The 26,219-nt window shown below is 47.3% G+C and overlaps 1 protein-coding gene across 4 annotated transcripts; it reads right to left on the bottom strand.

Moving 5' to 3' along the window:
- On the bottom strand, positions 1 to 26,173 carry ZBTB49 (zinc finger and BTB domain containing 49). Of its 4 annotated transcripts, XM_061145521.1 has the most exons (8): positions 26,042 to 26,165; positions 21,014 to 21,184; positions 16,612 to 17,714; positions 13,136 to 13,182; positions 6,274 to 6,347; positions 4,733 to 4,815; positions 4,476 to 4,637; positions 3 to 1,064 (listed from the first exon to the last, which is right to left on the bottom strand). In XM_061145521.1, exons 2-8 carry the CDS (start codon positions 21,163 to 21,165, stop codon positions 388 to 390), a joined length of 2,298 nt encoding a protein of 765 aa, XP_061001504.1. In that variant the 5' UTR covers positions 21,166 to 21,184; positions 26,042 to 26,165; the 3' UTR covers positions 3 to 387. The 4 variants fall into 4 exon arrangements, with proteins under 4 accessions (XP_061001506.1, XP_061001503.1, XP_061001505.1 ...); XM_061145520.1 differs by lacking the exon at positions 13,136 to 13,182 and having other exon boundaries at positions 2 to 1,064; positions 16,532 to 17,714; XM_061145523.1 differs by lacking the exons at positions 13,136 to 13,182; positions 26,042 to 26,165 and having other exon boundaries at positions 1 to 1,064; positions 16,532 to 17,733; positions 21,014 to 21,096.
- Between the last annotated feature and the right edge of the window lie 46 nt (positions 26,174 to 26,219).

The raw sequence follows: 26,219 nt of genomic DNA, 5'->3' as shown, positions 1-26,219 counted from the left end.
TATGCAGAAAGGCAACTTCCATTTATTCAAATTAAATTATTATATGAGTTCCCTATACAAATAAAATCTTTTTTGTAAATAAAAATACAAAATGCTACAAATTTCACCATGTAAAAATGCAAAAATAATATCTGGATTATTATAGATGTGTATTTTCCCTTTACCATGACCAAAATGGGCAGGAGTTCCCCGCAGTCCATACCACCGGGTCCGTGAGCCTTGTTCCGTCCACATGCACCTCCCGGAGGGGGCAGGAGGCTTTCTCCCGCAGGCTGAGCCCAAGGTGCTAGGATGCTCAGCCCCACCAGGTCAGGGTCGGGCTCTGTCTGGAGCCGGTCATAAGGTGTCCCGTCCCGAAGCCCGGCCCCCGACAGTGAGGCGGGGGCCTCACTGGTCTAGCTCGCTTTCGTTCTGCAGCGTCTTCATCGCCAGCCCCCAGAGGGTCATGCTGGAGAAGAACTGGCCCTCCGAGTTCCTGTAAGCAGGGGCGGCGGCGCGGCTGCCCAGAGGGTCAGTGCAGGGAGGGTGGTCCAGGGCCGCCAGGGACGAGCGCAGGGCAGCCACGCCATCGGCCTGCAGCGGCTCGGCGCTGGCCGGGGCATCCACGTCCGGGTAGCCGTAGGCCTGGTGTTGCACCGGCGGCATGTGCGGGGGCTTGGCCAGCTTCACGGGCTCCAGGCTGAGCTTCTCGGGCTCGCTCGGCCCGTGCGGGGGCTGAGCCACCGGCCGGAACTTACAAGGGCTGTCAAACTCCGCCACCGTGTCCTCGTCTGCCGGGTGCGTGGGGATTTTGACGGTCACGGCGGGCATCAGAGGCACGGACAAGTCCTGGGAGAAGGAGTCTGAGCTCTGGGACCGCTCCAGGTCCGGGGCCTCGATGGCCCGCGCGAGCGCCTCCAGGGCGTCCGGCCCCTCGTCGCCCGCCCGGCAGTGCGTCTTCTTGTGCCGCCGCAGCACGGCCGAGCGGGTGAAGCACTTGCTACACACGTCGCACGTGTACGGCTTCTCCCCGGTGTGTGTGCGCACGTGCCTGCGGAGGTCGCCCGACCCTCCGAAACACTTCCCTGCAGGGACAGACAGGGCGCTCTTAGAGGAGGACGTTCGGGAGGGTGTCCCCGCCGCCCCCAAGTGCCAAACGACCCCGCTTTCCTGTGAACTCGGCCGAGCCCTGCTGTCACCCACTCACGCCGGCTCCAGACCCTTCCATGCCCCTCTGCTGCAGCCCCCCAACCTGCAGCCTCGCTCTGCACAGCCCCGTCTCCCTGCCCAGGAGCGTCCCCTGGGGGCCTGGGCACCTGCCAGACAGCCTAGCTGGGAAACCGCATCAGCGCTACTCAGATATCCCCAAATCGAACACAGCCAATCTCTACTTTAGAAGCCTCTTTTCTAAAGTTACTTATACGTTCAATTTCTAACATAATTTTACGCTCCTTCTCCAGGTCCTATTTCCTTTCTCTAGGTATAAGCTTAGGTGACCTAAGGCCTGCCATGAGGTCAGAACACCAGAAGAGAAAAACCAATACATGACCTTATGGAAGCCATTTACAAAGGACTAAAACAAACTATGCTTTGTTTGAAAAGACACCGCCTGCTCCTTGGAAGAAAAGTTATGACCAACCTAGACAGCTTATTAAAAAGCAAAGACATTACTTTGCCAACAAAGGTCTGTCTAGTCAAAGCTATGGTTTTTCCAGTAGTCACATATGGATGTGAGAGTTGTATCAAGAAAGCTGAACACCAAAGAATTGATGCTTTTGAACTGTGGTGTTGGAGAAGACTCTTGAGAGTCTCTTGGACTGCAAAGAGATCCAACCAGTCTGTCCTAAAGGTGATCAGTCCTGAGTGTTCATTGGAAGGACTGATGCAAAGAACTGATTCACTGGAAAAGACCCCGATGCTAGGAAAGACTGAAGGTAGGAGGAGAAGGGGATGACAGAGAATGAGATGGTTGGATGGCAACACTGACTCAATGGACATGAGTTTGAGTAAACTCCAGGAGTTGGTGATGGACAGGGAGGCCTGGTGTGCTGCAGTCCACGGGGGGGGGGGGGTCGCAAAGAATTGGACACAACTGAGCGACTGAACTGAACTGAAACAAATGACATGATTTACGTGGACAGACCTTTTAGAACTTCTCACTTAATCCTACCCTCCCTGTATTTGAATTCTCAGTTATCCAGCCCTGGTCAAGCAATGGTGGGCTGTTTGGACTGCTTCCAACTGTTTGCTACCATACCTGAGGGTCAGCCCACATCATTCTTTCCCTTGTTTCCTTAAGATAAATTCTCAGTAGTGGACATTATGTGGCAAAAGGTGTCAATGGATATAAATTTCAGCCACAGGAGAGCTCCCCAGAGAGGGGAAATGGGAGGAGGAGTCTCTCCTTTGTACCTCAAGTCAAGACAGGGGCTTGATGCAGGTCCCTGGGAGGTCACAGTGGAGCCATACCTGCCTCCAGCACGGGGAAAATGGAGACAGCTTGCTTACTGTATGGGCGGCCGACAGAGAGAGCAAATGGTCACATCTGCACCCGTGTGGGTCTGCAGACCCTGGAGCACAGAACGTGAGTGTTTCCACAGATCAGACGAGGGTCATGCTTGCAAGGGAGTCAGCCTTGGAACCTAAGAGGACTGCCCAGAGGGGCAATGGGACCCCGACAGGGAAAGTCTCCTCGGAATGAACAGCTACAAAACCGAGGGCTAAAGAAGAAAGTCTGGCCAGAAGAAAATGCACCTTTCCATCCTGGAAAGTGCAGCTAAGTGCTGGGGAGGGAGAACAGGGTAGAAGGGGAGGCTGTCTTAGGAAGAAGGTGAAATGCTGGAGGGGGGGGCGGGAGGAGGAGGGAGGGAAAAAGAGGCAGAGAGGGCCAGGCTTTCAAGTCAGCAAAGCTCGGACTGTGAAGCCACCATTAAATGGAAACTGTCTCTTGAATCCAAGAAAACGAAAACATACACCCACATATACACTTGCATGTGAATGTTCACAGCAGACTTGCTAAGTGAAATGAAGTCAGTTACAGAAGGCCACACATTACAGGATGCTGTTTCTATGAACTGTTTGGAACAGGCAAATCTAGGGACAGAGAGTAGATTAAGGGTTGCCGAGAGAGGGAATGGGGAGTGACTGCTCATGGGCATGGGGTTTCTTTTTGGGGTGATGAACATGTTCTAAGACTGTGGTGAGGGCAGCACAACACTGAATGCACCCCAACTGCTGACTTGCTTGCCCCCAATGCATAGGTTTTATAGACAGGACTTAACTCAGTGAGTGTTAATAAAGAGTTGAACCTGCCACACAGAATCATTCTCGCTCCCTTCCTCTCCCTGCTCTCCCCGAAAGCTGACCTCGTCTGGATGAGAAACCTCAGTTAGTGAGTAGCAGGGAGGGGTGGAAATGAAGGATGGGGGGAGACAGGGGCCCGCTGCACTGCCTCCTCTACAGGGGTCATAGCGGGCAGCAGGTCCTGGCTGGAAGGAAGGGAACAGTGAACCTGAGGTCAAATTCACAGTCGGAATAGTAATTTAGAACTGACATCCTACACTAGGCATTTGAGACTGCAACTGTGATTGAAAATGATGCAATTTTATCTTCTAAGACGGAGCGGACAAGTCACGGAGCTGCAGATGCTGGTGTCCGGGGGATCTGACCCAGCTTATGTGGGAGACATGAAGGAAGCTGCCTCCGGCCACATCCCGCATGTCCTGCCCTATTTTAGGGACCAACCACGAGAACAGAGCCGCTCCGAGGATGCCCCAATTCCAGGCTCCCCATGGCCTGACTCTGAGCAGTTTTCCTCTTTGTTCTAACCAGGTAGTCATAAAAATGGTTACTCAGTCATTCAGTCCACATTGTCAGTGGCACATGTGTACACATGCACGCGCACCTGTGCATGCCCGCGTGTGCACACATGCACACACACACACACACACACACACCCTCCCCCAGTTCTTCAGAAGCTCCAACACTCTGTGATCACGGGTACTGAACTCGAAGCCCCAGTTCCCTCGCCTGTGCAGTGACGTGCCTGGAAATGGAGCACCGCGGGCCTCCTCTTTCCCTCCTGATGACGTCACTGATGCACCCAATGCCGCAGAGGTGACTTTGCTTTGTGACATGTGACACGGTCTCCAGAAGCCCCCTCCTGAGCCCACCGTGTGCCCCGGCCCTGCAGCTGCACCGCACGCTCGCGCCCGCTTTTCCCACTGCCAATGCCCTGTGGCACCCGGGCCTCTGTCACCAGTCACCTTGGTATCTACGGCAGTTGCCGAAACCTCAGGTAAATGCCACACGAACACAGATCAATCAGAGAAGACCAAGGTGGTCAAGAAACAGCAATCACTTCCGTGTTATCCATGAGAAGAGGGGTGACCTATCTGAGCCCCGCTAATGACCAGGATGGCGTGTGGGCAGAGCCCGGCACCCTCCCCGTGGGGAGGAGCAGGTGAGCACGGGGTCTGCGGCGGGCGGGAACTCACCGCAGGCCGAGCAGCTGTAAGGCCGCTCACCCGTGTGCCGGATTCTGTGCTTTACCAACTTCCTCTGCATGTTGAAAGACTTCCCGCACTCATCGCAGGTGAAGACTTTGTCAGCCGTGTGCGTCTTTTTGTGCTCCTTCAAATTACTGAAGTTACTGAACCCTAGAGAGGAGACCACACACCAGGGTTAGGCTGATGGACGGAGAACATTTTAATCAGAGATCTTCACGGAAGAGAAGGGAGACGCTCGGCCATACCTCGACCACAGATGTCACACAAGTGTGGCTTTTCTCCTGAGTGGATGATAATGTGACGCTGGACATCTCCCGAGGCTGCAAACCTGCAAATGCAATTTGGAAAGTCAATTAAGAGCTTGCCTGCGTCACTGCAGACCTTTCTAACTCCCCAAGTCGCCCGGGGAGAAGACGAGCTGCTCCCTCAGAATGTGACCAGGAGTGGCCTGATTTCGTTTGAGATGTTCATTAGAAAAGAACATCTTTTTTTCCTCCTCTTTTTAAAGGAAGAGTAGAGAATGATCCTAGTGTTTCATTTCTAAAATACTTTTTCCCTACCTACTTGCGTTAACCTTTCTTCCTTAGAGGTGATCGCTAGGTGGGCTGGCGGCAGGGGGGCAAGCCCAGCCCAACCCAAGCCCCGGCATGGAGCTCAGTGCCTCTCTGTCCCGCCTCACTTGACCGCAGGACCATGCATCTGGGAAGACTATAAATGCACGCTTTACTTCTAAACGGGAGTTCAGAAGGCTCACACTGAAAACACCCTGAGAAACAAGACTTTCAAGGACCCCCCCACCCCCAGCGAAACAGCAGAGGGCCTGTGCTACAAGGCACCCCAGACAGGCAGGACATGGGACCTGGGTGCTAAACCTGGCCTTCAGTGTCCGGGCAGCTGGGGCAGAGACACTATCAGGCCAGGAAGCCTTTACTTCTGTTTTCTACCATCTGCAGAGACAACTGCTTTTTCTGGAGTTGAACCAAGGGTGCTGTCCCATCCCAGCAGAAGACTGTGACTATAACTGCCCCATGTCATCCCCCCTCCAGCCCACCTGCCCCTGACTCCTGAATACGAACGTTATCAGAGGCAGAGAATGTCAGTGTTCCCATCACAGCACTTAGCACACAGTAGGTGCCTAATAAATGCTGAATGGCTGAATGGTTAAATGAATGAAGAAAACACTAGTGACCAGTAGAGGCCTAGCTGTTGCCTCCTGTCCTAGAACGACCAACCACCAGATAACAGAGGGAGTGGAATCCCCACAAACGCCCCCCTGAGGGGCAGGGGGAACAGGCTGCAGGCCGGTATGCCCACAGGAGGGGGCACCTCCACCTCCAGAGGGAGACTGTGGTTTCCCAAGTCCGCAGCCTCCCTGGCCCTGAGGCTCGCCCGTCCTTCCTGTAACTGCCCTCTCAGCCTTTTCACGGGTCTGCGAGTGGGGCTGGCGTGCCCCCAGCACCCCCCCTCCTGATTCCAGGCATTCAGGCTGCCGAGTTTCACTTCCCTACCAGACGGTCACCTCCGTGGGGCCAGTCATCTTTTAATAGACATTTCTGGAATGAATGGAAATTTTAGTGTAATTGTTTCCTGTAAAATCCCATTTCCTACAATTGTGTCCTAGATTCTCCTTTGATTAACATTTCCATCTCTTTTCTATGTTCTCATGTGGGTCACATGAAAGGCCAGCGGGTTCAGCTCTGCTGGTTCCTGGGTGACCTCGGCCCCTGCGAGGCTCGGGGATGCCGAGACGGCTCCTCTCGGGCAGGTGAACGAGCCTTGCACTGACCTCTTTCCGCAGATCTCGCAGATGTACGGCTTCTCCCCAGAGTGCCGACGTAAGTGAGTCTGCAAGTTACCCGCCTGCGGAAAAGGAAAAGAAAAAATATGCCAATAATGGAAAAAAAACTTTTTTAAGGGCACATACATTCAAAAGGGACACTGACAGATTTAGCCAGGTTCCAGTCCAACTTCCCAGTGAAGATCCCAGATGCACGACTCAGAAGCAGCAAGGAGATGGAGGCCCAGCCTGGGTTCTGAATTGGGAGCGGCCCTTGACTGGCAACTGAACAGGGGGCGACTGATTTCAGCTCAGCTCCATGCCAGCCCCTGGCCCGTCCCTCATCAGGGGTACAGGCCGCCATGTCCCTGTAAAATGGGCCGACATTCTGTGGGGGCTTCTTTTAGGGTTGCTAAGCTTGTATTTTGAACAGCTGTTGATGTATCATATTTCCTATTTTTTTTAACCTTGACCACCTACATGCAAACATCATTTGAAAAAAGGTAGCACTTGTACTTGGTCATTTCAGTATGCACTGTTTTTTCTTAAAAAACATGCTTTTGTTCATAAGGAAGGTAAGACATTTCCAGAAAGTATTTCCTCTGGTGGTACAGTTGCTCTTACTGACAGGTTGGTCATTTTTACTTCTGTGCAAAAAGAGCAAATCAGGAGATTCACGGTGGTCCTTCAGCTGCAGGCCTTCTATGTTTCTAATCTCTGAAACAGCAGGGCTTTACGAAGAATAACTGATTTAAATTGAGATCACAAAATAGATTTCCATGTGCTAATCAACAGGAAATCAACACTAAATTGCCTAAAGTACAGTGAAATTAAACCTGCAAATGCCTGACATTACAAAAGCTACTGGCAAATGTTTCAAATTAGGACTGGAAAACACAATCTTCCATTGCTGTAATTTACATTAACGGTCTCAATCTGTCACTTCCCGACTTAATTTTTTAGTGTTCTGCTATGAAAAACACTGAGGAGGATGAAAATATCCAAGGTAATAACATGCAGGCCTTACGTACAAAATAAGCCAAAAAAAGAGAATGAACAATAATCCCCAACTCCTAAATTTGGCTTGTAATTTTTTTTTTGGATAGGTAAGAAGTGGATTTATTTAGAGAGAAACACAGACACTGTGGGCCGCCTCAGAAGGCACAAGTGGCTGGCTTTGTGAATTTGCAAACTATATTTTAGATGAAACTCAAAGATAGTTCATGGTTGTAGGATTGAAAGTATCAAGAAAACTGTGGATTTTATGTTATGTAACACGGAAGATTCTTTACATCTATCAGACTCTGAAAACACTGAGTTAGATACTATATTTCAAAATATGATAAGTACAGCATAAGGAAAAAAAGCTGGTTTATTTTAGGTAACCAAAGAGAAAGTATTTGGCAAAACAATGGGAAATACCTAGCTTTTAACTGAATGACTATTAATAACAATAATAAAACAGCAAATGTCAACAGCAATAGACATTTGGTCCACTCACACATAACCAAATTACCCTTAGAAATTGGTATTATTGTTTCTGTTTTCTAGGTGTACAATTGAGATTCAGATAAATAAATTAGTTGCTCCGGTTACACAGTAGGCCAGAAATTAATGTTGGTTGAGCTGAGCTTAAACTCTTGTCCTCCATGAGGGCCTGCAAGCGTCTGTGAATAAGCTAGCTTGTGCTGAATTCTCAGTATGACAGTGACTCTGCTATCCAGGAAATGGCTCACTGAATTTAAGATAACACACATTTTAAATCAGTCACTTCCAAATTTCAGAAAAGCTGGTCATTTAAATAACAACTTGTATGGATGGCACCATCTGTTCCATGGTTTAATTAGATCCTTTGTTCAAGTTCTTATATAAACCATGTATTATGGTTGAAATGCATTGGGATTCAATTCTTAGCAATGGTGCATCTTTCCTTTTTAAATACAGCTTAACAATTACTTGTTTTCAAAGTAAATATAACTGAAATGGTCTTTCACTTAATATTACAGTGGTGGTGGTTTAGTCACTAAGTTGTGTCTGACTCTTGTGACCCTATGGACTGTGGCCTAACGGGCTCATCTGTCCATGGGATTCTCCAGACAAGAATACTGGAGTGGGCTGCCATTTCCTTCTCCAAGGGATCTTCCCAACCCAGGAATCGAACCTAGGTCTCCTGCATTGCAGGCAGATTCTTTACTAACTGAGCTATGAGGGAAACCTAAATATTACAGTAAACAACAGTAAAACAAACTTTAAGATGTTTTCTTAGCTATTTAATACTGAAAATGTATCATGAAAATAATTATCATTCTCCCAGATAAAGGAGCATATATTAATCTGATAAATGGCATAAAAGTAGATTAAATAATGGAAAGATTCAGGCAAAAAAATCTAATCATGCATTCAGAAAATGTATACCAAATTACATAGCAAACTGTGGCCCAGATTATCTGCCCTTTAGTCAAGAGTCTTTATTTTTGGTAAATTTTGCTATGCTCTGCGTGCTTGCATGCTAAGTCACTTCAGTCGTGTCTGATTCTTTGTGATCCTATGAACTGTAGCCTGCTAGGCTCCTCTGTCCTTGGGATTCTCCAGGCAAGAATACTGGAGTGGGTTGCCATGCCCGCCTCCAGGGGATCTTCGTGACTCAGGGATCAAACCCTAGGCTCCTGCATTGCAGGATTCTTTACCACTGAGCCACCAGGTTACTAATTATATCTTAAGTACACAGACTATATCTTAGAAATTATCTACATACTGTTGGATCCATGAAAATTCCAGCAAGTGGTAAATACCAGTAGGTCTCCTTTGTTAAGGGTTTGCTATGAGAAGAACACTTTGCTCACCAGTTACAAACTGGCTTTCAGAGAGTCCTCACAATGTCCTCACAAAGTGTAATTCACCTGCTCCAGGAGGTAAACAGAGGCCCTGGGAGGGGAGCAGCCGTGGCCCCTCCATCTGGGATGGAACACTCCCCAATTCGACTTTGTCTGTGGACTCAAAAAGCTTGTGCTGCTGTTGGGCTGAAAAATATTAGCAGAAAAGGAAATTCTACCCTTTCTAAGTGGACACCACTTTAGTTTATGATGGAGTTGTCAGAACTGAAAAACTCTGCTGTAGAAGAGAAGTTAATGCCTGGTTTGTTGAGTAATTTAAAAAATGAACTCCTTCTAATAGGTACCTGAACCTCAGTATTTAACCATGATCAAATCAAGCACATGTTCTCTGGCAGAGTACTCTTCTAGTGGTAGGTGACTGTTTCTGTACAAAATAGGGAACTGTGAAACTTTAGACACAAAAGAGAACTCAGATCTTAAAAGTCATCTAGTTGAGAAGTTTTAAGACTTTAAAACAGAAAAAAAAAAAAAAAAATCTGGAGATTAACATAAAGATATCACCTAAGGAACAATGATTACTCCATTGATAAAAGGATTTTAACATCAAAAGTATGGAAATACCACCTCAGAGTTGAAGATTTAGTAGCTTAGGTTCATTTGAAAAATTACTTCTGGCATATTCACCACGGATAGGATGCAGTTGGCCACCTCTGGCATGGGGCCGCATCAGCGCCCTGGAACATGTCTAAGCAGCCTCCTAGGGGATGAGGTGCCCTGTCAATCACACCCTGGACACAGGAGGTGGGGGAGGGTACCGAACCTCTCAGAACCCATCCTCCTGCAGCAGCTGCTCAGGGTCTCTATTCTGCTTCACTGGAGAGGCGAGGGAACTCCACTCCTCTCCCCCAAGACAGCTGAATACACCGGGTTTCCCTCTGCCTGTTTTTCTTGTGACAGGTAGTCCCGACCTTCGCGGTCTTAGATTTCTCCTCTGTTTGCACTGAACAGCCTGGGTTCTCCTGCACATGGGAGACACGTGGCTCCAAACGGGGCCTCACGCATGGTGTCAAGTCCTGCATGACTCTCACTTGCTGTCATCCGGGCAAGGGCCATGTCCGGAATTCCATTAGTACACGCAGAGCCTGCTGTCACAATCCAGGCTTATCACAGCTTTTCCAAAGCTGAGGTCAACTGTTTACTGACTCATTATTAAGGCTGTGGCTAATTTTTTTTTTTTTAAAGACTAACCAACCCTATTAAATACTACAATGAGTAAAAAGTTAATTCTTATTGGTAGGTCTGCTTTCTGATTGTTGAATCTTCCCGAAGGGAAGGTATTTCCAGTCCACTGTAACCACATGTATTCCAGTTCATATGAGAAATGAAGGACAGGTAAAGTGTAAACACCGCCACTGCTCCCTCCACCTGGAACGCCAGAGCCTCAGGCCCATCAAAGCCTCCCATCTTCAGGGCCCTGCCCCAGGCACGGGACATATCCCATGACCTCACCCACCAAACATCACAACTTTCAGGTTGGAATGACCACTGCCCTCTTCGCCCATACTGTTCCCCATACAAGTGCCATTGAACTTCCACTGTTTCATCGTGCTTTATCACTTTATGCACCTGTTTCTTCCTCTAAACACAAAGCTCCTTGAAGCCTTATTCATCTTTGTGCCCCAGCACAGGCAGAGCTCCTCAGACATTGTAGGTTTGTAATAAATACTTGTTGAAAGAGTTCTTATTCACAAAAACTTCATCATTACATTAGGAAGTAAAACAGCAATATACATCTGAAAACCATAAATATATGGTTATGTTCATTAAAAAAAAAACCTCTTTATAAAAATCTGATAAAAACACAGACACCAATATAGAAGAGGAGGATTTCTGTAGCGTCTGTCAGACACGGTTGCCCTTGGTGGGACTCGAGAGCGAACGTGTAGCCAGGGTCTGAAGCAGAGGACAGGGTGCTGAAAAGTACCAACACTGAAGCCCCAGCCCCAACCAGCAGCACCAGAATCTCTGACGGTGAGCCCCGGCATTAACTCCAGGAGAGAAGGCTGAAGGCAGACTCAATGCCTGAATGTCTGGTTTCACTTTATTTGGCTAACAGTGAAAACCCATGGGATTCTGAACAAGAAAAGGATAGAACCTAAACTGTTATCACAGTGTAAATGTATAAAGGACTTTCATATCCATTTTTTTTCATTTAATCCTCCTAATATCCCATGAGGTGGTATTATCTCTATTCTAAGAATTAGAAAAATGAGACCCAGAGAAGTTGTGATTGCTCATTAGTAATGGTCATTAATCCAGTTTTTATGCTTTTCCATTACACCAAAGCTGGAAAGATTAAAGTGGTGGGGGGTGGAGTAGGGGGGTGCGTGCCTTCGGAAGACTGGTCTATAAGAGCAGAGAGGACAGAGAGATGAGAGGCAATGGCCACAGGAGAGGGACTGCTGATGTGTCCTGAGGACTCACCATGGGCCAGGCGTGACGCTGAACATCTTCAGTTGCTCAGTCATGTCTGACTCTTTGTGACCCCAAGGACAGTAGCCCACCAGGCTCCTCTGTCTATGGGATTTCCCAGGCAAGAATACTGGAGTGGGTTGCCATGTCCCTCTCCAAGGGATCTTCCCAACCCAGGGATCAGACCTTCTTCTCCTGCATTTGCAGGCAGATTCTTTACTACTGAGCCACCTGGGAAGCTGACCATCTTATAAACTCATTTAGTCCTCACATACCACGGGGGTCAGTGGTCCCACACCCTCGCTTTACAGATAAGGAAGCCAAAGTGCCAAACACGTAGCTTGTCCAAGGTCAAAGCAGAAAACCAGAGGCTGGATTCAAATCTAGGCTGTCTCGCTCTAGAGGCCAAGCTCTGACCTCCAGGGAAGGCTGGCAGGAAGCAGCACAGGCCTCAGCCAGAGTGCACAGCAGGTAGACCAGCAATCCCTCCACTCAGCTCCACAGAGGCTTACTGAACACTTAGCAGGGGTGTGCAGTCCTGCCTGGACTGATAAGGCCAAGGACCCCACTGGGACATGGTGAATCACTGCTCACAGCCAGAGGCAGAGTGAAAAGCAGCCGGATGGCAGGTCTGGGTGTTCGGGAGCTCCAGCTCCTCCATCGAGGCCCAGCTCCAAGGTCCTTCCCCAGTCAAGGAGCATCTGGACATGTTCTTACTCCAGGATTATCATGCATGTGTAGAAACAGTTGTGAACTGTTTCCTCAGGGCACTGGGCCTTGCGAGCAGCTTCTGGGAATAGCTACCTTCCGCTGCAGAAGGATAAGCGGGTTCCCACAGCCATTCTCCTGTGTCCAGAATCTCCTCTGAAACCTTTGCCATGTCTGGTGCCCAGATCAGTACAGAGCCCACAGGAGGAGATGACATACCCCAGCCAAGTGAGAGGACGTGTGCAAAGTGTGTGGTCTCTTCTCCAACGCCCTAACATCTACAACCCCAGTGAGAGTGACAAGGTGTCTGTCTTGGGTCCAGCGTGGCATAAACTGACGGGTGTGTTCAGTTGTTCAGACTCTTTGTGACCCCATGGACTGTACCTCACCAGGCTCCTCTGTCCACGGGATTCTCCAGGCAAGAATACTTGAGTGGGTTGCCATTTCCTTCTCCAGGGGATCTTACCCACCCAAGAATCAAACCCATGTCTCCCATACTGCAGGCGGATTCTTTACCACTGAGCCACCTAGGAATCCCCCAGCCCTCAAGTGGTGCTCAATATGGTTTATATCATGCACAGGAAGAGAAGAACTATACTAGAATTAGACTCATCCTTAATGAGGGAAGTTATTGTGAGAGTTCACAGTTATGCTTATAAAAAATGGTACCCCTCACAATGAGCTAGAAATTTTTTTTCTTGAAAATTATTTTCTCCTGATTTAGTATGAAGTCTTTTAAGTTACAGATATCATCAGAGTCTGCTCTCACAAGTCCCAAAATTATGTCTCATCTGTAATAAAAATAAACACGGGGTTTCAGGTTTCCGATTATTAACAATAAATAAAAGTATTCCCACCTGAGAGAAATGTTTCCCACAAATGTTACATTCAAAAGGTTTCTCACCTAAAACAAAACAAAAGACAGCGGGTAAAATCATTAGTAATACCTGCACGACAGTTTTCCATTTTCAATGTTTAAACTGCCTCCTGTGTCCCACCATTCAAAACAGAGTATAACATACTTCATCATCAGGGTACGAACATGGGGAGCCTCTTTCCTCACCACCTCTCTCACCCTTAGATGACAGGCAGAGATGATAAAAGTGAGATCTATATCTGTGTGTGTGTGTGCGTGTGTGTGTGTGCGCGCGCGCGCTCAGTCATGTCTGACTCTGTGACCCCACTGCCCATGGGCTTCTCCAGCAAGAATACTGCAGGGTTGCCATTTCCTCCTCCGGGGAGCTTCCTGATCAAACCCAGGTCTCCTGCATTGGCAGGTGCATTGTTTACCACTGAGCCACCTGGGAAGTCCCAATCTATATTTACTTCTCTCTTAAAAAAAAAAAAAAAAGAAATGCTTCTTCAAATTTAAAGCTGTATTGAAATTAAACGTATTTATCTGCACTCAAAGTATACTTAGGCTTTGGACATAGATTTCTCCTTCAGTCGAAAATCAAATGTGAGTTTTCTTGCTGACCAGCGCAAATCCATCCTTCAGCCTGGCTCCTGCACTGACCACAGCTGAGTCCTAACAGAACCAGGGGGACTCACCCGTATCACACGAGGTATGAACCTGGAACTGCTCCAAACAGAGCAGGGCCCCCTGAGTGTGTGCGGGGAAGAAGCCCCTCCCCACGGCCTTTCAGCCTTGGTTGAAACGTGCTAACAGCAGAAAAGAAGATTCCACCATGGGACATGTTCCCTGGCTGACTGCTTGGCCCCTCTGATTCCAGTAACTCTGAATGATCACATTTTGGGACAGAACAGGTGTAGAAAATGGAACTCTACTACAAAGAAATCACAACGGTTCTGAAGACAGTCTCCAGAAAATGGTCTGTTTAAAAACATACTTCAGGTACTGCCTTTAACCTACAGAAACCCTAATAAACAAACCCCGTGAAGGCCAAGAACCTTTCACTTTCCCCATTCCCCTCAAATCAAGTGCTTTCATTAAGATCCTTTCTAAAAAATAATGCTTCCCCTCCTGTTGTGTTGCTGGAGTTGGCGAGCTTTCTGGGCCTCTGATAAGGTCCTTTTGATCTTTTCCTGAAACTGTTTAATGGCTTCCCCAGGATGAGGGGGGAGCTCCTGACCACAAGCACAGGTGACCCATGAACCACAAGGTTTTAGCTGTGCAAGTCCACTCTTACGTGGATTTTTTTCAATAGTAACTACATCATGGAGGTTGGCTGAATCTGCAGGCATGCAGGGACCGGTACATGGCGGACCAACTATAAGTTACACCAGGATCTGACTGCTCAGATGGTCAGCACCCCTAAGCCCTGCGTTGTTCAAGGGCCAACTGTAATTATAATCACATGAATGCTGCATTTTGAACTACATTTATGTCTGAAGTTAAAGAGATAATAGATAATGCTACATTAAAGCCCCCACTACGAGATACGAGAGTCTGAAAAAAGAAGTTGTTACTAGTTCCTAAGAGTCTCAGGTGACCAGGGTTAATAACCCTATACCAGTGGTTCTCACACTTGTTGCTCTCAGGACCCCTTCACACTCTTAACAGTTGAGGACCCTAAAGAGCTTTTCCTTATGTGGGCCATATTTGATGGTACAGTCTGTATTAGAAATCAAAACGGAGTGATTTTTGAAAAAAACGACTAGGCATTTCTCATTGGCCACCAGGTGAAGGCCTCATCACACACCCTGCAGCCTTGAGCCGACTCCACTGTACACTTGCCCTGGAGGAAGAAACGGCATCCCGCTCCAGTCTTCTTGCCTGGAAAATTCCAGGGGCAGAGGAGCCTGGAGAGATACAGTCCACGGGGCCACAAAGAGTCGACTGGACACGACGGTGAGGGCCTGAGCACTGTATACTTGAGGGGAAAGCAGGAGGGAAGGGCAGGGGGCATCCTACATGAGGGTGCCAACAGTGCTGGCCTCACTGACCCCCTGAAAGGGTCCCCCAAGCCATGCTTTGAGAACTGCTGCCCTTCTCAATCTATTATGTCCCGGGGAGCAACTGTGCCACAGAGCGGTCTGACTACTAGTATCCAAAGACGCTCTTGCAGAATAGAAACAATCCTTGTTTCCTTTAAAGCTAAAACTGCTAAGTTTCTCAAATAAAAATTATACTGATCTTTAGGCTCCAGAAAATTACAGAATGATCTAAATTAAGCTTTTTCAGGGCAAAATTTAGTCAATGGTACTGTCTTCGTATGGAATAATTTTGAGCAACTAATAAAAATAATGATAGTATTTTATATTCAAATACAACAAAATTTATAGAAGGCTTTCATAAATATTAATTCAGTCTCAACAATGCAATAAGGGAGTGAACATCTAAGCCAATGGGGAATTAGGAGTGATAACAGGACATCACACCAATAGTCACAGTCACACAAGCACCTTGAAAGCAGTTACTTTAGAAGCCTCCTGAACATACTCCTTCTCATGCCTCGAAGATAATTGACAATAATGTGTAATGTGTACTAGGGTCATCAGGCTTAAGTGCAGGAAAGAAAGTAATATACACGTATTATATTACATACTGTATAAATATTGCATAACACTTTTTCTAAAGCTTTGGAAAAAATAAATATTTTGGAAAGGGGAAGAGGTATGAGCTAAGGTAATAGAACTTTGAAAATTCAGTGTTCAGATGGAAGAATTTTTCACTTGAAAATACCAAATGGTTAAAAGCTGATCCTCATTCACAAGTTTACCTCCTGCCTTCCAAATCACAATTTTTAAAATCTGACATTCAAAGAGGGAGGGAACATGTACACTTGTGGCTAATTCATTTTGATGCATGGCAGAAATGAAACCAATATTGTAAAGCAATTCTCCTCCAATTAAAATAAATAAACTTTAAAAAAACACCTTAAAAACAAACAAAAAAATCTGACATTCAAATTACTTTCCAAAGCTTTCAGAATTACTCAAACTAAACTACTTTGGTCTGAATTAGCCAACGTCATGCTTTAAAAAATATATATATATTTAATTCTGAAGAAAGAACTAAATATTGCTTATCTGTTTTAGAATTAATTTGAAAATCTGAGTGAATCAAAAGAATCTGCCATACTTTGAGATGGAAAGCTTCTCACAGAAAACCACAATTAAAAGATGAAAAGTGCACCATCTTTTTTAAAATGGCTCTATGAAAGCATTTACTAACTTAAGATTATTCTTTAAACGACATCGCCAAAAACACAAAGCAGAAGATAGCGAACACTCTTTGATTTTGGGGGTAAATATCAACGACATCATCAAGCAACAGCAAAACTTCTTACAAAAACGGGAGCAGGCAGTGGTGTCTGATCGTCTGGTATTATTTCCTTTCCTTCTGCCTGCGGGGACCAAATCAGTGTACCTGTATGAGACCGTCTGTGCAGCTCCAAATTGCTGGGGTGTTTAAAAGGTTTCCCACACAATTCACACGCGTACTGTCTCTGTGACTGTGGCATCTGGGTTTGGTCTTCCAGGGCCGAAGGGTCTTCGGGCCTCTCCATCTCACTCACGCCATTAAAGTTCTCAGAACTGCTGAGTTCCTCGCTTTCCTTTTCTTCAGCGCTGGGGCTGTTCACTTTCTCCACAGGGTGTTCCCTGGCAGCTTCCAGCCTCTTGGTTAAACTATCATCGGGTTTCGGTTCAGAGGTTTGCTCTGCAGATTTCTGTGACTTTAGGAAGTTGAGCTTCTTAAGGTGAACGGCCTTCTTGAGCCTCATCTGCCGGGTAGGTTGCTGGCCGGCGTGGTCGGACGCGGGGTCTGGGGCATTTTCACCCAAAGGCTGGGCCAGGAAGTTGGAAGGCAGGTGCTGGGAGGACTCCAGGACACACTCGGTGTGGCTGACCGCACAGGGCTGGCGATCCGCGGCGTGAAGGTCCGCGGAGGCGCTGAAGGTGAAAGGCTGCTCGGTCACGCGCTCGTGACTGGGACAGCCGGCGTGTTTATAGTACTGCTTACTGTACAAGTTTCTGAGCTTGTAGTAACAGTTGGGCTGTTTGAAAGGCAGTTCTGTGCAGCTGCCATCGAACGGGTCGGGGGCTTGTTTGGAGGTTTCGGCCGTGGGGGGATGAAGACCAACTGAGGCTGGCGTGTGAGAGTGTGACTCGTCCACGGCCCTGCCCTGCTGGACGCCTGCGGAGCACTCGGGCAGCAAGTGAGGCGGGTAGTTCTCATTGAGGACACAGTTCGCGTCGGGAGTCAGGGTGCCCTGCAGGGAGAAGGTGCCGTGACAGGGCAGGCCTGGAGGCTGGTCGACGGTGGCGGACTTCAAAAAGGTGTGACACAGATTGAGGACGTTCTGAACCTGCAAACACTGGGCTGTGTCCAGCATGACTTGGATGTTGTCCTGGTTAAGATCCAGATGCGACGTGTACATGAAGTCCAGGATCTGCCCGATGCCGCTCACATTCTTAATATCCAAATGAAAAACATCATTCTTCTGGCCTGAAGAGTTCTGAAAGAGGCTCCTGATAAAAGAAAGGATATCTGCTTACAGGGTTAACAATCCATACATTCTGATAGCTTTTTATTTTAAGTAATATCCATGCTAATGTTCAAAATGACTATCCTTCAATAAATGCTAAGATTAAAAATTAAGTATGCTTTTGAGAATTCCACAGACAGAGGAACCTGGCAGGTTAACAGTCCATGGGGTTACAGAGTCAGACATAACTGAGTGACTAACACTTTCACACTTCTATTTACAATAGCTTGGACATGGAAGCAGGGCTTCCCAGGTGGTGCTAGTGGGAAAGAACCTGCCTATAATTCGGGAGACAGGTTCGATCCCTGGGTTGGGAAGATCCCCTGGAGGAGGAAATGGCAACGCACTCCAGTATTCTTGCCTGGAGAATCCAATGGACAGGAGCCTGGCGGGCTACAGTCCATGGGGTCACACGGAGTCAGACACAACTAAAGCAACTTAGTGCTGCACAGGACATGGAAGCAACCTAGGTGTCCACAGGCAGATGACTGGACGAAGAAGCTGTGGTACACACACACAGTAGAATAGTACTCAGCTATGAAAAGGAATGCATTTGAGTAAGTTCTAACGAGGTGGATGAACCTAGAGCCTATCACAGAGAATGAAGTAAGTCAGAAGGAGAAAGACAAATATTCTGTACTAAAGCATATATATAGAATCTAGAAAGATAGTATCATCAATGGTGCGTGCAGGGCAGCAAAGGAGACACAGACATAAAGAACAGACTTGGGGACACGGTAGGAGGAGGAGAGGGCGGGGCGATGTGAGAGAACAGCATTGAAACATATATACCACCACATGTAAAAATAGACAGCCAGCGGGAGTTTGATGTGTGACGGCGCTCTGTCACAGTCTAGAGGGATGAGGGGGGGAGGAAGCAGGGAGACGGGGTTCAGGAGGGAGGGGACACACGCATGCCCGTGGACGATTTATGCTGGTGTATGGCAGAGGCCATCACGGCACTGTGAAGTAACTATCCTCCGATTAAAATAAATAGGGAAAAATGGTGACAGTTGTTATGCGACAGGAATAAGCTCTAGAGATCTGCTACATGACATAGTGTTTATAGTTAACAACACTGTATACCACACGCTTAAAAACGTGTTAGGTGTGCAGATACGTTAGGTGTTCTTACCACAATAAAAAAATGCTAAGTCTGTCAATTCTGAGTCAAGATCCAGGTGTGTCTGTGATATTATTGATTCTCAATGTTTTTCAGTATTTTTCTAATCACTCAAAATAAAACATGTCCTTTTTAAAAGCAAAAAAAAAAAAGTATGCTTCAATCCTTTAAGAACTTTTTGCAAGCTATTCAATAAAGCAATTTGGATGAATCGAATTTGTATGCTGAATATCCAAACAAATCTCAAAGTAAGATTTTAAAACATACTCATTGTTCTTTTTTTTCAAAATGTAATGATACATATGCATTATTAATTGCATACAAATAATTACAGAAAACTAAAGAACATACATTTCAATATTTCATGTTTAGTCTGACAAATTATCTATCTCAAACCATAAAACACATACAAAAATACTTCTGTATCTAAGCGTCTTAAAACATCCGAAAATGAAAATAGCTATAATAAACCAACTCTAGATACAGACTCTTTAAAAAAATTTTTTTTAATTTGTTAATCATGGCCAAACACACATAATGTCAAACACCTGGCTATATGGTTCATATGGTAAATTCAGTGGCACTTCGTACATTCGCATTGTTGTGTAACCACCACCACTACCCATTTCCAGAACCTGTTCATCATCCCAAACAGCAACTCTATCCATTGAACAATAACCCCTATTATCCCCAACCCCTCAGCCCCTGGCAACCACCCTTCCACTTTCCGTCTCTGTCAGTCTGACTGATCTAGGTACTTGATGCTTCTCAGCAACCCAGTGGTCCACAAACCAGCAGTGAGAGAGCCCTGTAAGTTAATGCGGAGAAAAGGCACCATAAAGCCCAGGCACTTTATTCTGGGTATAAGTTAAGTTCACAGTGAATGAATTTGTCTCAGTATTTGTAAAAATACTGAGTCAGGTAAGTTGCCCTGCAAGTTTGTTAAAGACATTTTATCAAATAAACTAGCCAATGTATCACAACATCTAGACCTAACTGTCCTGGAAAGACAGAAGAAACAGGCAAAGCCCAAGCAGGGGACCATTTTACACATGGGCACAAAGTCCTGCTGCCTCAGGGAGCCAATCCACTATAATATGACTTGCAGCACATAGGACAGCTGAGACTTAATTTGACGATTCGGGATTATCAACGAAAGAGGAAATCCTGTTTCATGCATCATTTACTAGAGTAGTAAAATAGTATGCATCTTAAGGGGAAAGGTTCTGAAAAAGTGTGTGTGTGTGTATTAGCTGCTCAGTTGTGTCCGACTCTTTGCAACCCCACAGACTGTAGCCCACCAGGCTTCTTTGTCCTTGGGATTCTCCAGGCAAGAATACTGGAGTGGGTTGCCATTCCCTTCTCCAGATCTTCCCAACCCAGGGATTGAATCCTGGTCTCCTGCATCACAGGGAGATTCCTTACCTTTTGAGCTATAGGGAAGTCCTGAAAAAGTGCTTCAGGACAGATAAATCCAGTTAACCAGAAAATGTGTGTAGAATACTTAAATGAAATACTATTGCTATTATTGTTTATAAGTAAATCTTTCATTGAAGCAAAAACAATTATAGAAATAAGTAAATTGAGTTCAAACCTGTTTTCCTAGAATAGTAAAATGTGAAACAAAAATGAAAATGTTTTAATTAAAAAAAATGGCATATAGGATGTTTTCCCCTCTCAGATTTCTTATCATAGAAATGTTCTTACCAGAAACTCTATTCCTCAATCTTTTTCCCTGGAAAGGATAAGAAATGTATACAGAAGCCTGATATTAATTACAACTCAAAAATCAAAGACAAAGTGCCAAATTACTTTCATGGCCCTAAATATATTTTAGTTAAAAAGACTCTTTCCCGCTCGCGTGTGCATGTGCTCAGTCAATCAGTCGTGTCCGACTCTGTGTGACCCCACAGACTGCAGCCCACCAGGCTCCTCTGTCCACGGGAGTCTCCAGGCAAGAATACTCCAGTGGGTTGCCACTTCCTCCTCCAGCGGATCTTCCCGCTCAGGTTACTCTAAACACAAAAGCAAAAAGAGCCCACAGTGTGCTACAAAAGATAAGGGGAATGAAATCCGAGGAGAAACTAAAATGTAGACGAAAGATCTCCATTCCAGAAAAGCTTTCTCTCTGTACAATTAGAACAGTCTAAAACACGTACCTAAAGTACTGGCTGAAAGCTGCTAGAACGTTCTTATGGGCTTTAAAGCAGACTCCTTTCACCACCAACATACAGTCGCAGAGCAAGCCTTGAATCCGCTGCTCGTGCAGCTGCTGGAGAAGGTGGCAGCTGTGGGCAGCAACTGGGTCCATGCTCCACCATCCAGGAGACCTAGGACAAAGGGCGCCGATAAGCAGTGATCCTTGATGCCACAACTGGACGCTAAAGGGCACCCAAACCGACCGACTGATCTGTGCGTCATTGTCATGACGTCCTGTGCAACACGGACGCAGAAAGGCGAGCACTATGTCAGATGGCGCGGCGCGGTCCCCAGTGCCAAATCCTCAGGGCGCTGAATGCCCAAAAGACCGAGTGATCGGTTACCTACCCTGTCCCACTGGTTGCCTGAAAAGAAAAGCCTTCTTGGTTTATCATTATAATTAGCTATCATTTACTGACTACTTACTACAGACCAGGCACTGTGCTAGGAATATTCCAGCCATTAACTCGAAATAATGCTACAAGAACGCTTTGATCACCATTTTACAAGTGAGGAAATTAAGGAGTGAGGCGTTAAAGTAATATGGCCATGATCAGAAAACTGTTATATTCCACAGCCAGGACTTAAACCCTGGTTCCTAAACCCCGAAGTCCATGCTCCTATGCCCATGAGAAAAGGGACAGGAAAAATACAACACAGAAGCTTCCTCCAAAGACTTAAGTGTTAAAATACAGCAAATATCCTGAATCTATATCACACATTCTCTGATTATACAGAAGTTACATGCAAAGTTATTCCACAATTTGACTATAAAAACTGTAACTATTGTATGTTACTTAGCATAGTTCTCTAACCGCTTCATGATATCCACCCTGTACCTTCCCAAGTATGATTATAAAAAGCTCCAGAAAGAAAATTTGCATCTTACATTTTTTATGTGTCTTACAAATAACCACCACGAATCATAATGTATCATATACCTCATAAGGATAATCATGATATTTATCCAATGTTTCCTTTACATCAGGCACTATTCTATCTAAGCCCTCTACACATGTGAACTCATTCAGTTCTCAGAATAGCTGTGAGATAGATAGCACGTACCATTAGCTTCACTGTACAGACAGATGAGGACACTGAAGCACACGGCAGATTAAAGATGGCCACAACATCTGTGACCCAAGGGGAGGTGGGATCTAGCCCTCCTCTCCTTGACTCAGAGCAGCCTCCATCTCAATCAACAGAACAGGTGAAAGGAAGGGTGTAAAGCTGTGCTCTTTTCTGGGCCGAGGCCTTTGAGCTGACAGTTCCCACCTTCCATCTTCTGGACGATGCCTCTGGGAGGCCTGCGTTGCCAATAGGCCTGTAAGGCGCCCAGCTGGAGCGAGTATATGGGGCAGGAGAAGGGCCCTGTTGAACCCAGCCTTCCTGTCATCCCTTCCCAGGGACCAGACATGGGAGCAAAGTCATGCTGAAGGCTCCAGACTGGCCCCACCGCCAGCTGAACCCCATTCCCCACCCATACCACTGTAGGGCTGAAGAACCACCCAGCAGAGCCCCGCCTGAATTTCTGACTCACAAAACTGTGAGATAAAACAAAAGAGTTTTTAAGGTACCAAGTTTTAGGGTAGTTTGCCACATAGCAAATAGATAACCTGACCAGAGTTAGAGAGGACCGACATGGCTAATAATAATAGGCTACCAATAAGGGACAGAGTTGGGATTTAAACCCAGGGAATCTGACTCCAAAGCCCACATGCTTAACTGCTACTCCAAGTTACATGCAATAGCTCAGAGGGCTTCCTTGAAATCCAATCAGCAACCTCTTCAGTCTATTACCAACGCCTGACTGTCCAGGTGACCCCACAGACAAGCACCAGCGTAAAGCACAGCACAGAGGAGGACGAACACATGCAACACAGGCTTTGTGCTACGATACAAGGAGCACGGTACGCTCTCTGTCTTTGCGGCTAACTCACTTTCTGACAAGTAACAAAAACCTACTGTCTTATCAATTAGCCTATCTTTGGTACCCAGAAGAGTGCCTTGGACATAGTAGGTGCTCAATACATGGTTTTGAGATGGATGGAGACTCTGGGCCTCAGTGTTTTAATCTGTAAAAACAGGGTCCCCTATTGGGTTAGATAATCTCTAAGGTATCTTCCTGTTCTAAATGCCACAAATCTACATCAAGAATGTGATGGTGGACTGAATGGCATCAAAAGGAAGGAAGGGAAATATGGGAAAAGAGAAAAAGGGAAACAAGAAAAAGCTTAGATACATGCGAACGAAGAGGTGCTTCTACTCAGAATAAAAACCAGAATGGAATTTTATCCTGTAGCGACAGCTCCTAGGGCAAAGGCCCTTCAGTTCCATTGATCAATTGGCCAAACACCATAGAAAAGAATTTGGGAAATCTGTTCAGTGGGGCCATTGACAGATTATTTCTCCAAGTGTCTGAGGTTCACACACACTTCCCTTAGTGTGGTTCTATCTTCCTCTCTGGTTGTCATGCTTTCAAGTGGCTTGGTCCCCAGCCCCCTAACCCAACCCTAATGACAAAAGCACCGGCTATGTGCACACAAGCCCAGATTCCTGTCTTAGCTCTACAATGACTCTACGATGCTATGTAGACCAACTGAGTTAAGCTGATGTTGTGTGCCTAATACGTGGCAAGATATTTCGGTGAGGATGGAAAGCTAATAAGCTCAGAATGGAAGGCTCCCTGCCCTCCACAGGCTGTGTCTCAGTTTGAGTCACTCACATAACTTCAGAGTGCCCACTATATACAAGGCACTGAGGTGAGATGGTCAACAACTCAGATATAGTCATCCTATGCTTTCATGAAGAGTCAGTTCAGTGGAAGTAACAAAAATAGGGCTTACTGGAGATATTAAACGGGGAAGGTACAAATTAATTTGGAGGACAGGGTCAGAAGAAAACCTTCTGGAGGAAAGACATCTATGCTGAAATCTGAAGGTTAAGTTTGCCAGAGAAAGAGCAAAGAGAATTCACCCTGAATTTTCAGGGGGAGCAAACAAACAAACAAAATGCAGAAGAGCACAAACAAGACTCACACATGTGCTCTGCACACAAACCCACCTCGAGTACCCAGCTTTTAAACCTGGGCAACCTGTCACTTCTGTTGGAGAATATTTCCCTCTCTGTCCACCCAGTAGAGTCCTTCTTTTGTGGGCTGAACTGTGTTTCCCTCCAAATTCATATGTTGAAGACTGTATTTGGAGATTGGGCCTTAAGGGGGTAATTAAGTTAAAATGGGAAAGTTAGGGTAGATCCTAATCCAATCTGACTTCTGTTCTTATAGAAAGAGAGGAAACCTGGACATTAGACACCAGGGATGCCACGCACAGAGGCAAGATCACCAGAAGGCATGGCCAGAAGGTGTGCGGCTGGAGCCAAGAAGAGCAGCCTTGGGAGCAACCAAACCTGCTGACACCTTGATCTTGAATTTCTAGCTCCCAGGACTGTGAGGAAAATATATGTCTGTTGTTCAGGCCCTCCAGGCTATGGTATTTTGCTACCAGAGCCCTTGCATACACCCTCTATTCCATTTCCGACACTGCTCACCTCCAGAGGGAAACCCTCCTTATTACCCCCACATCCGCACCCTAGTCCTAATTTAGCTTCTCACAGTTCTCTGTTCACACCCCGTTCAACCTTCATTTGCTCACCGAAGCCCCACAGTGACCACCATTATTATGTGCAGGACCTGTCTTAAGGGTTGAATGAAAGTTGCTCAGTCGAGTCCAACTCTTTGCGATCCCATGGACTATACAGTCCACGGAATTCTCCAGGCCAGAACACTGGAGTAGGTAGCCTATCCCTTCTCCAGCGGATCTTCCCCACCCAGGGATCGAACCCAGGTCTCTCGTATTGCAGGCGGATTCTTTACCAGCTGAGCCACCAGGGAAACCCAAGAACATTGGAGTGGGTAGCCTATCTCTTCTCCAGCGGATCTTCCCAAGCGGGGTCTCCTGCGCTGCAGGTGGATTCTTTACCAACTGAGCTATAGAAGCTGAAGTCAGGGCTCCCACATTTCAGGCAGACTCCTTAGCATTGTGGGCAGACTCTTTATCATCTGAGCCACCAGGGAAGCCCCAAAGTGAAAGTGAAAGTTGCTCAGTCGCCTCTGACTCTTGGCGACCCCATGGACTATACAGTCCATGGGATTTCCCAGGCCAGAATACTGCAGTGGACAGCCTTTCCCTTCTCCAGGGGATCTTCCAACCCAGGGATCGAAACCAGGTCTACCCTCGTTGCAGGCGGATTCTTCACCAGCTGAGTCACCAGGGAAGCCCGAGAATACTGGAGTGGGGTAGCCTATCCCTTTCGCCAGGGGATCTTCCCGATCCCAGGAATTGAACCGGGTCTCCTGCATTGCAGGCGGATTCTCGACCAACTGAGCTACCAGGGAAGCCCCTTAAGGGTTGAGAAGAGCAGGCAAGCACTCTACTGAGTGCTTTGCAGGAAATCCTACAATAATCGTATCGAGTTAAGCACGGCAGTGTAACACGCGTTTACAGACGCGGATCCGAGGCACGAAGAGGTCGCACGGCCACGGGACTGGGCTGGGCTATAGGAGCTCTTTGTGCCTAACAGCGCTAACTCTCTCAACGTTACACGGCGATGGAGGGAGCTGGGCCGAGGAGAGGGCACCCGCGGCTTACCGCGGGCGGTGCCCTGGGAGGCGGGAAGGGAAAGCGGGTGCGGCGCCCAGGCCAAGGGAGCTGCACATGCCGTGAAGGACGCGCTCCGGAGCCCGGCCTGGTCGTCGCGTCTCCGAGCCGGAGAACCTCACGGCCGCGGGCGGACACGCCCGACCCAACAGCAGCTCCACGGCCCCTCACGGCGCCAGAGGGATGCGCGGGGCGGCGGCCGGTCCCTGCCCTGCCCTGCCCGGCCCGGTCCTTCGGGCGCCCAGCCCGGGGTTCCGGGCCGTTTCCATCGCCCTCAGACCCGCACGCTCTCGCGAGGCCGGCCTCCCAGTCCGGCAACCCCCACCTTACCCTCAGAGACCGCTCCCCGCCCCGTCGCCTCTTCTTCACCTGCAGCCGCCACCGCCGCCCTCAGCGCGCCTGGTCGGGCTCAGCCGGCAGCGGAACCATCGGGACAACACCGCCCCTCCCACAGCATTGGGCCCGGCGGACTCCGCCCTCTGACTTCCAGTTGCGTCACTTCCGCCGG

Source organism: Dama dama, chromosome 6, assembly GCF_033118175.1.
Source record: "Dama dama isolate Ldn47 chromosome 6, ASM3311817v1, whole genome shotgun sequence".
NCBI lineage: Eukaryota > Metazoa > Chordata > Mammalia > Artiodactyla > Cervidae > Dama > Dama dama.
This window is presented reverse-complemented; position numbering and strand designations above follow the sequence as displayed.

Excerpts from the sequence above, each read along its gene's own strand:
- ZBTB49 (XM_061145520.1), bottom strand. The coding sequence starts at position 21,165 with ATGGACCCAGTTGCTGCCCACAGCTGCCACCTTCTCCAGCAGCTGCAC. Across the intron at positions 4,816-6,273 it reads TGCGAGATCTGCGGAAAGAG|GTTTGCAGCCTCGGGAGATG; the intron begins GTCAGTGCAAGG and ends TTGCATTTGCAG. Across the intron at positions 1,065-4,475 it reads TTACAGCTGCTCGGCCTGCG|GGAAGTGTTTCGGAGGGTCG; the intron begins GTGAGTTCCCGC and ends CTGTCCCTGCAG.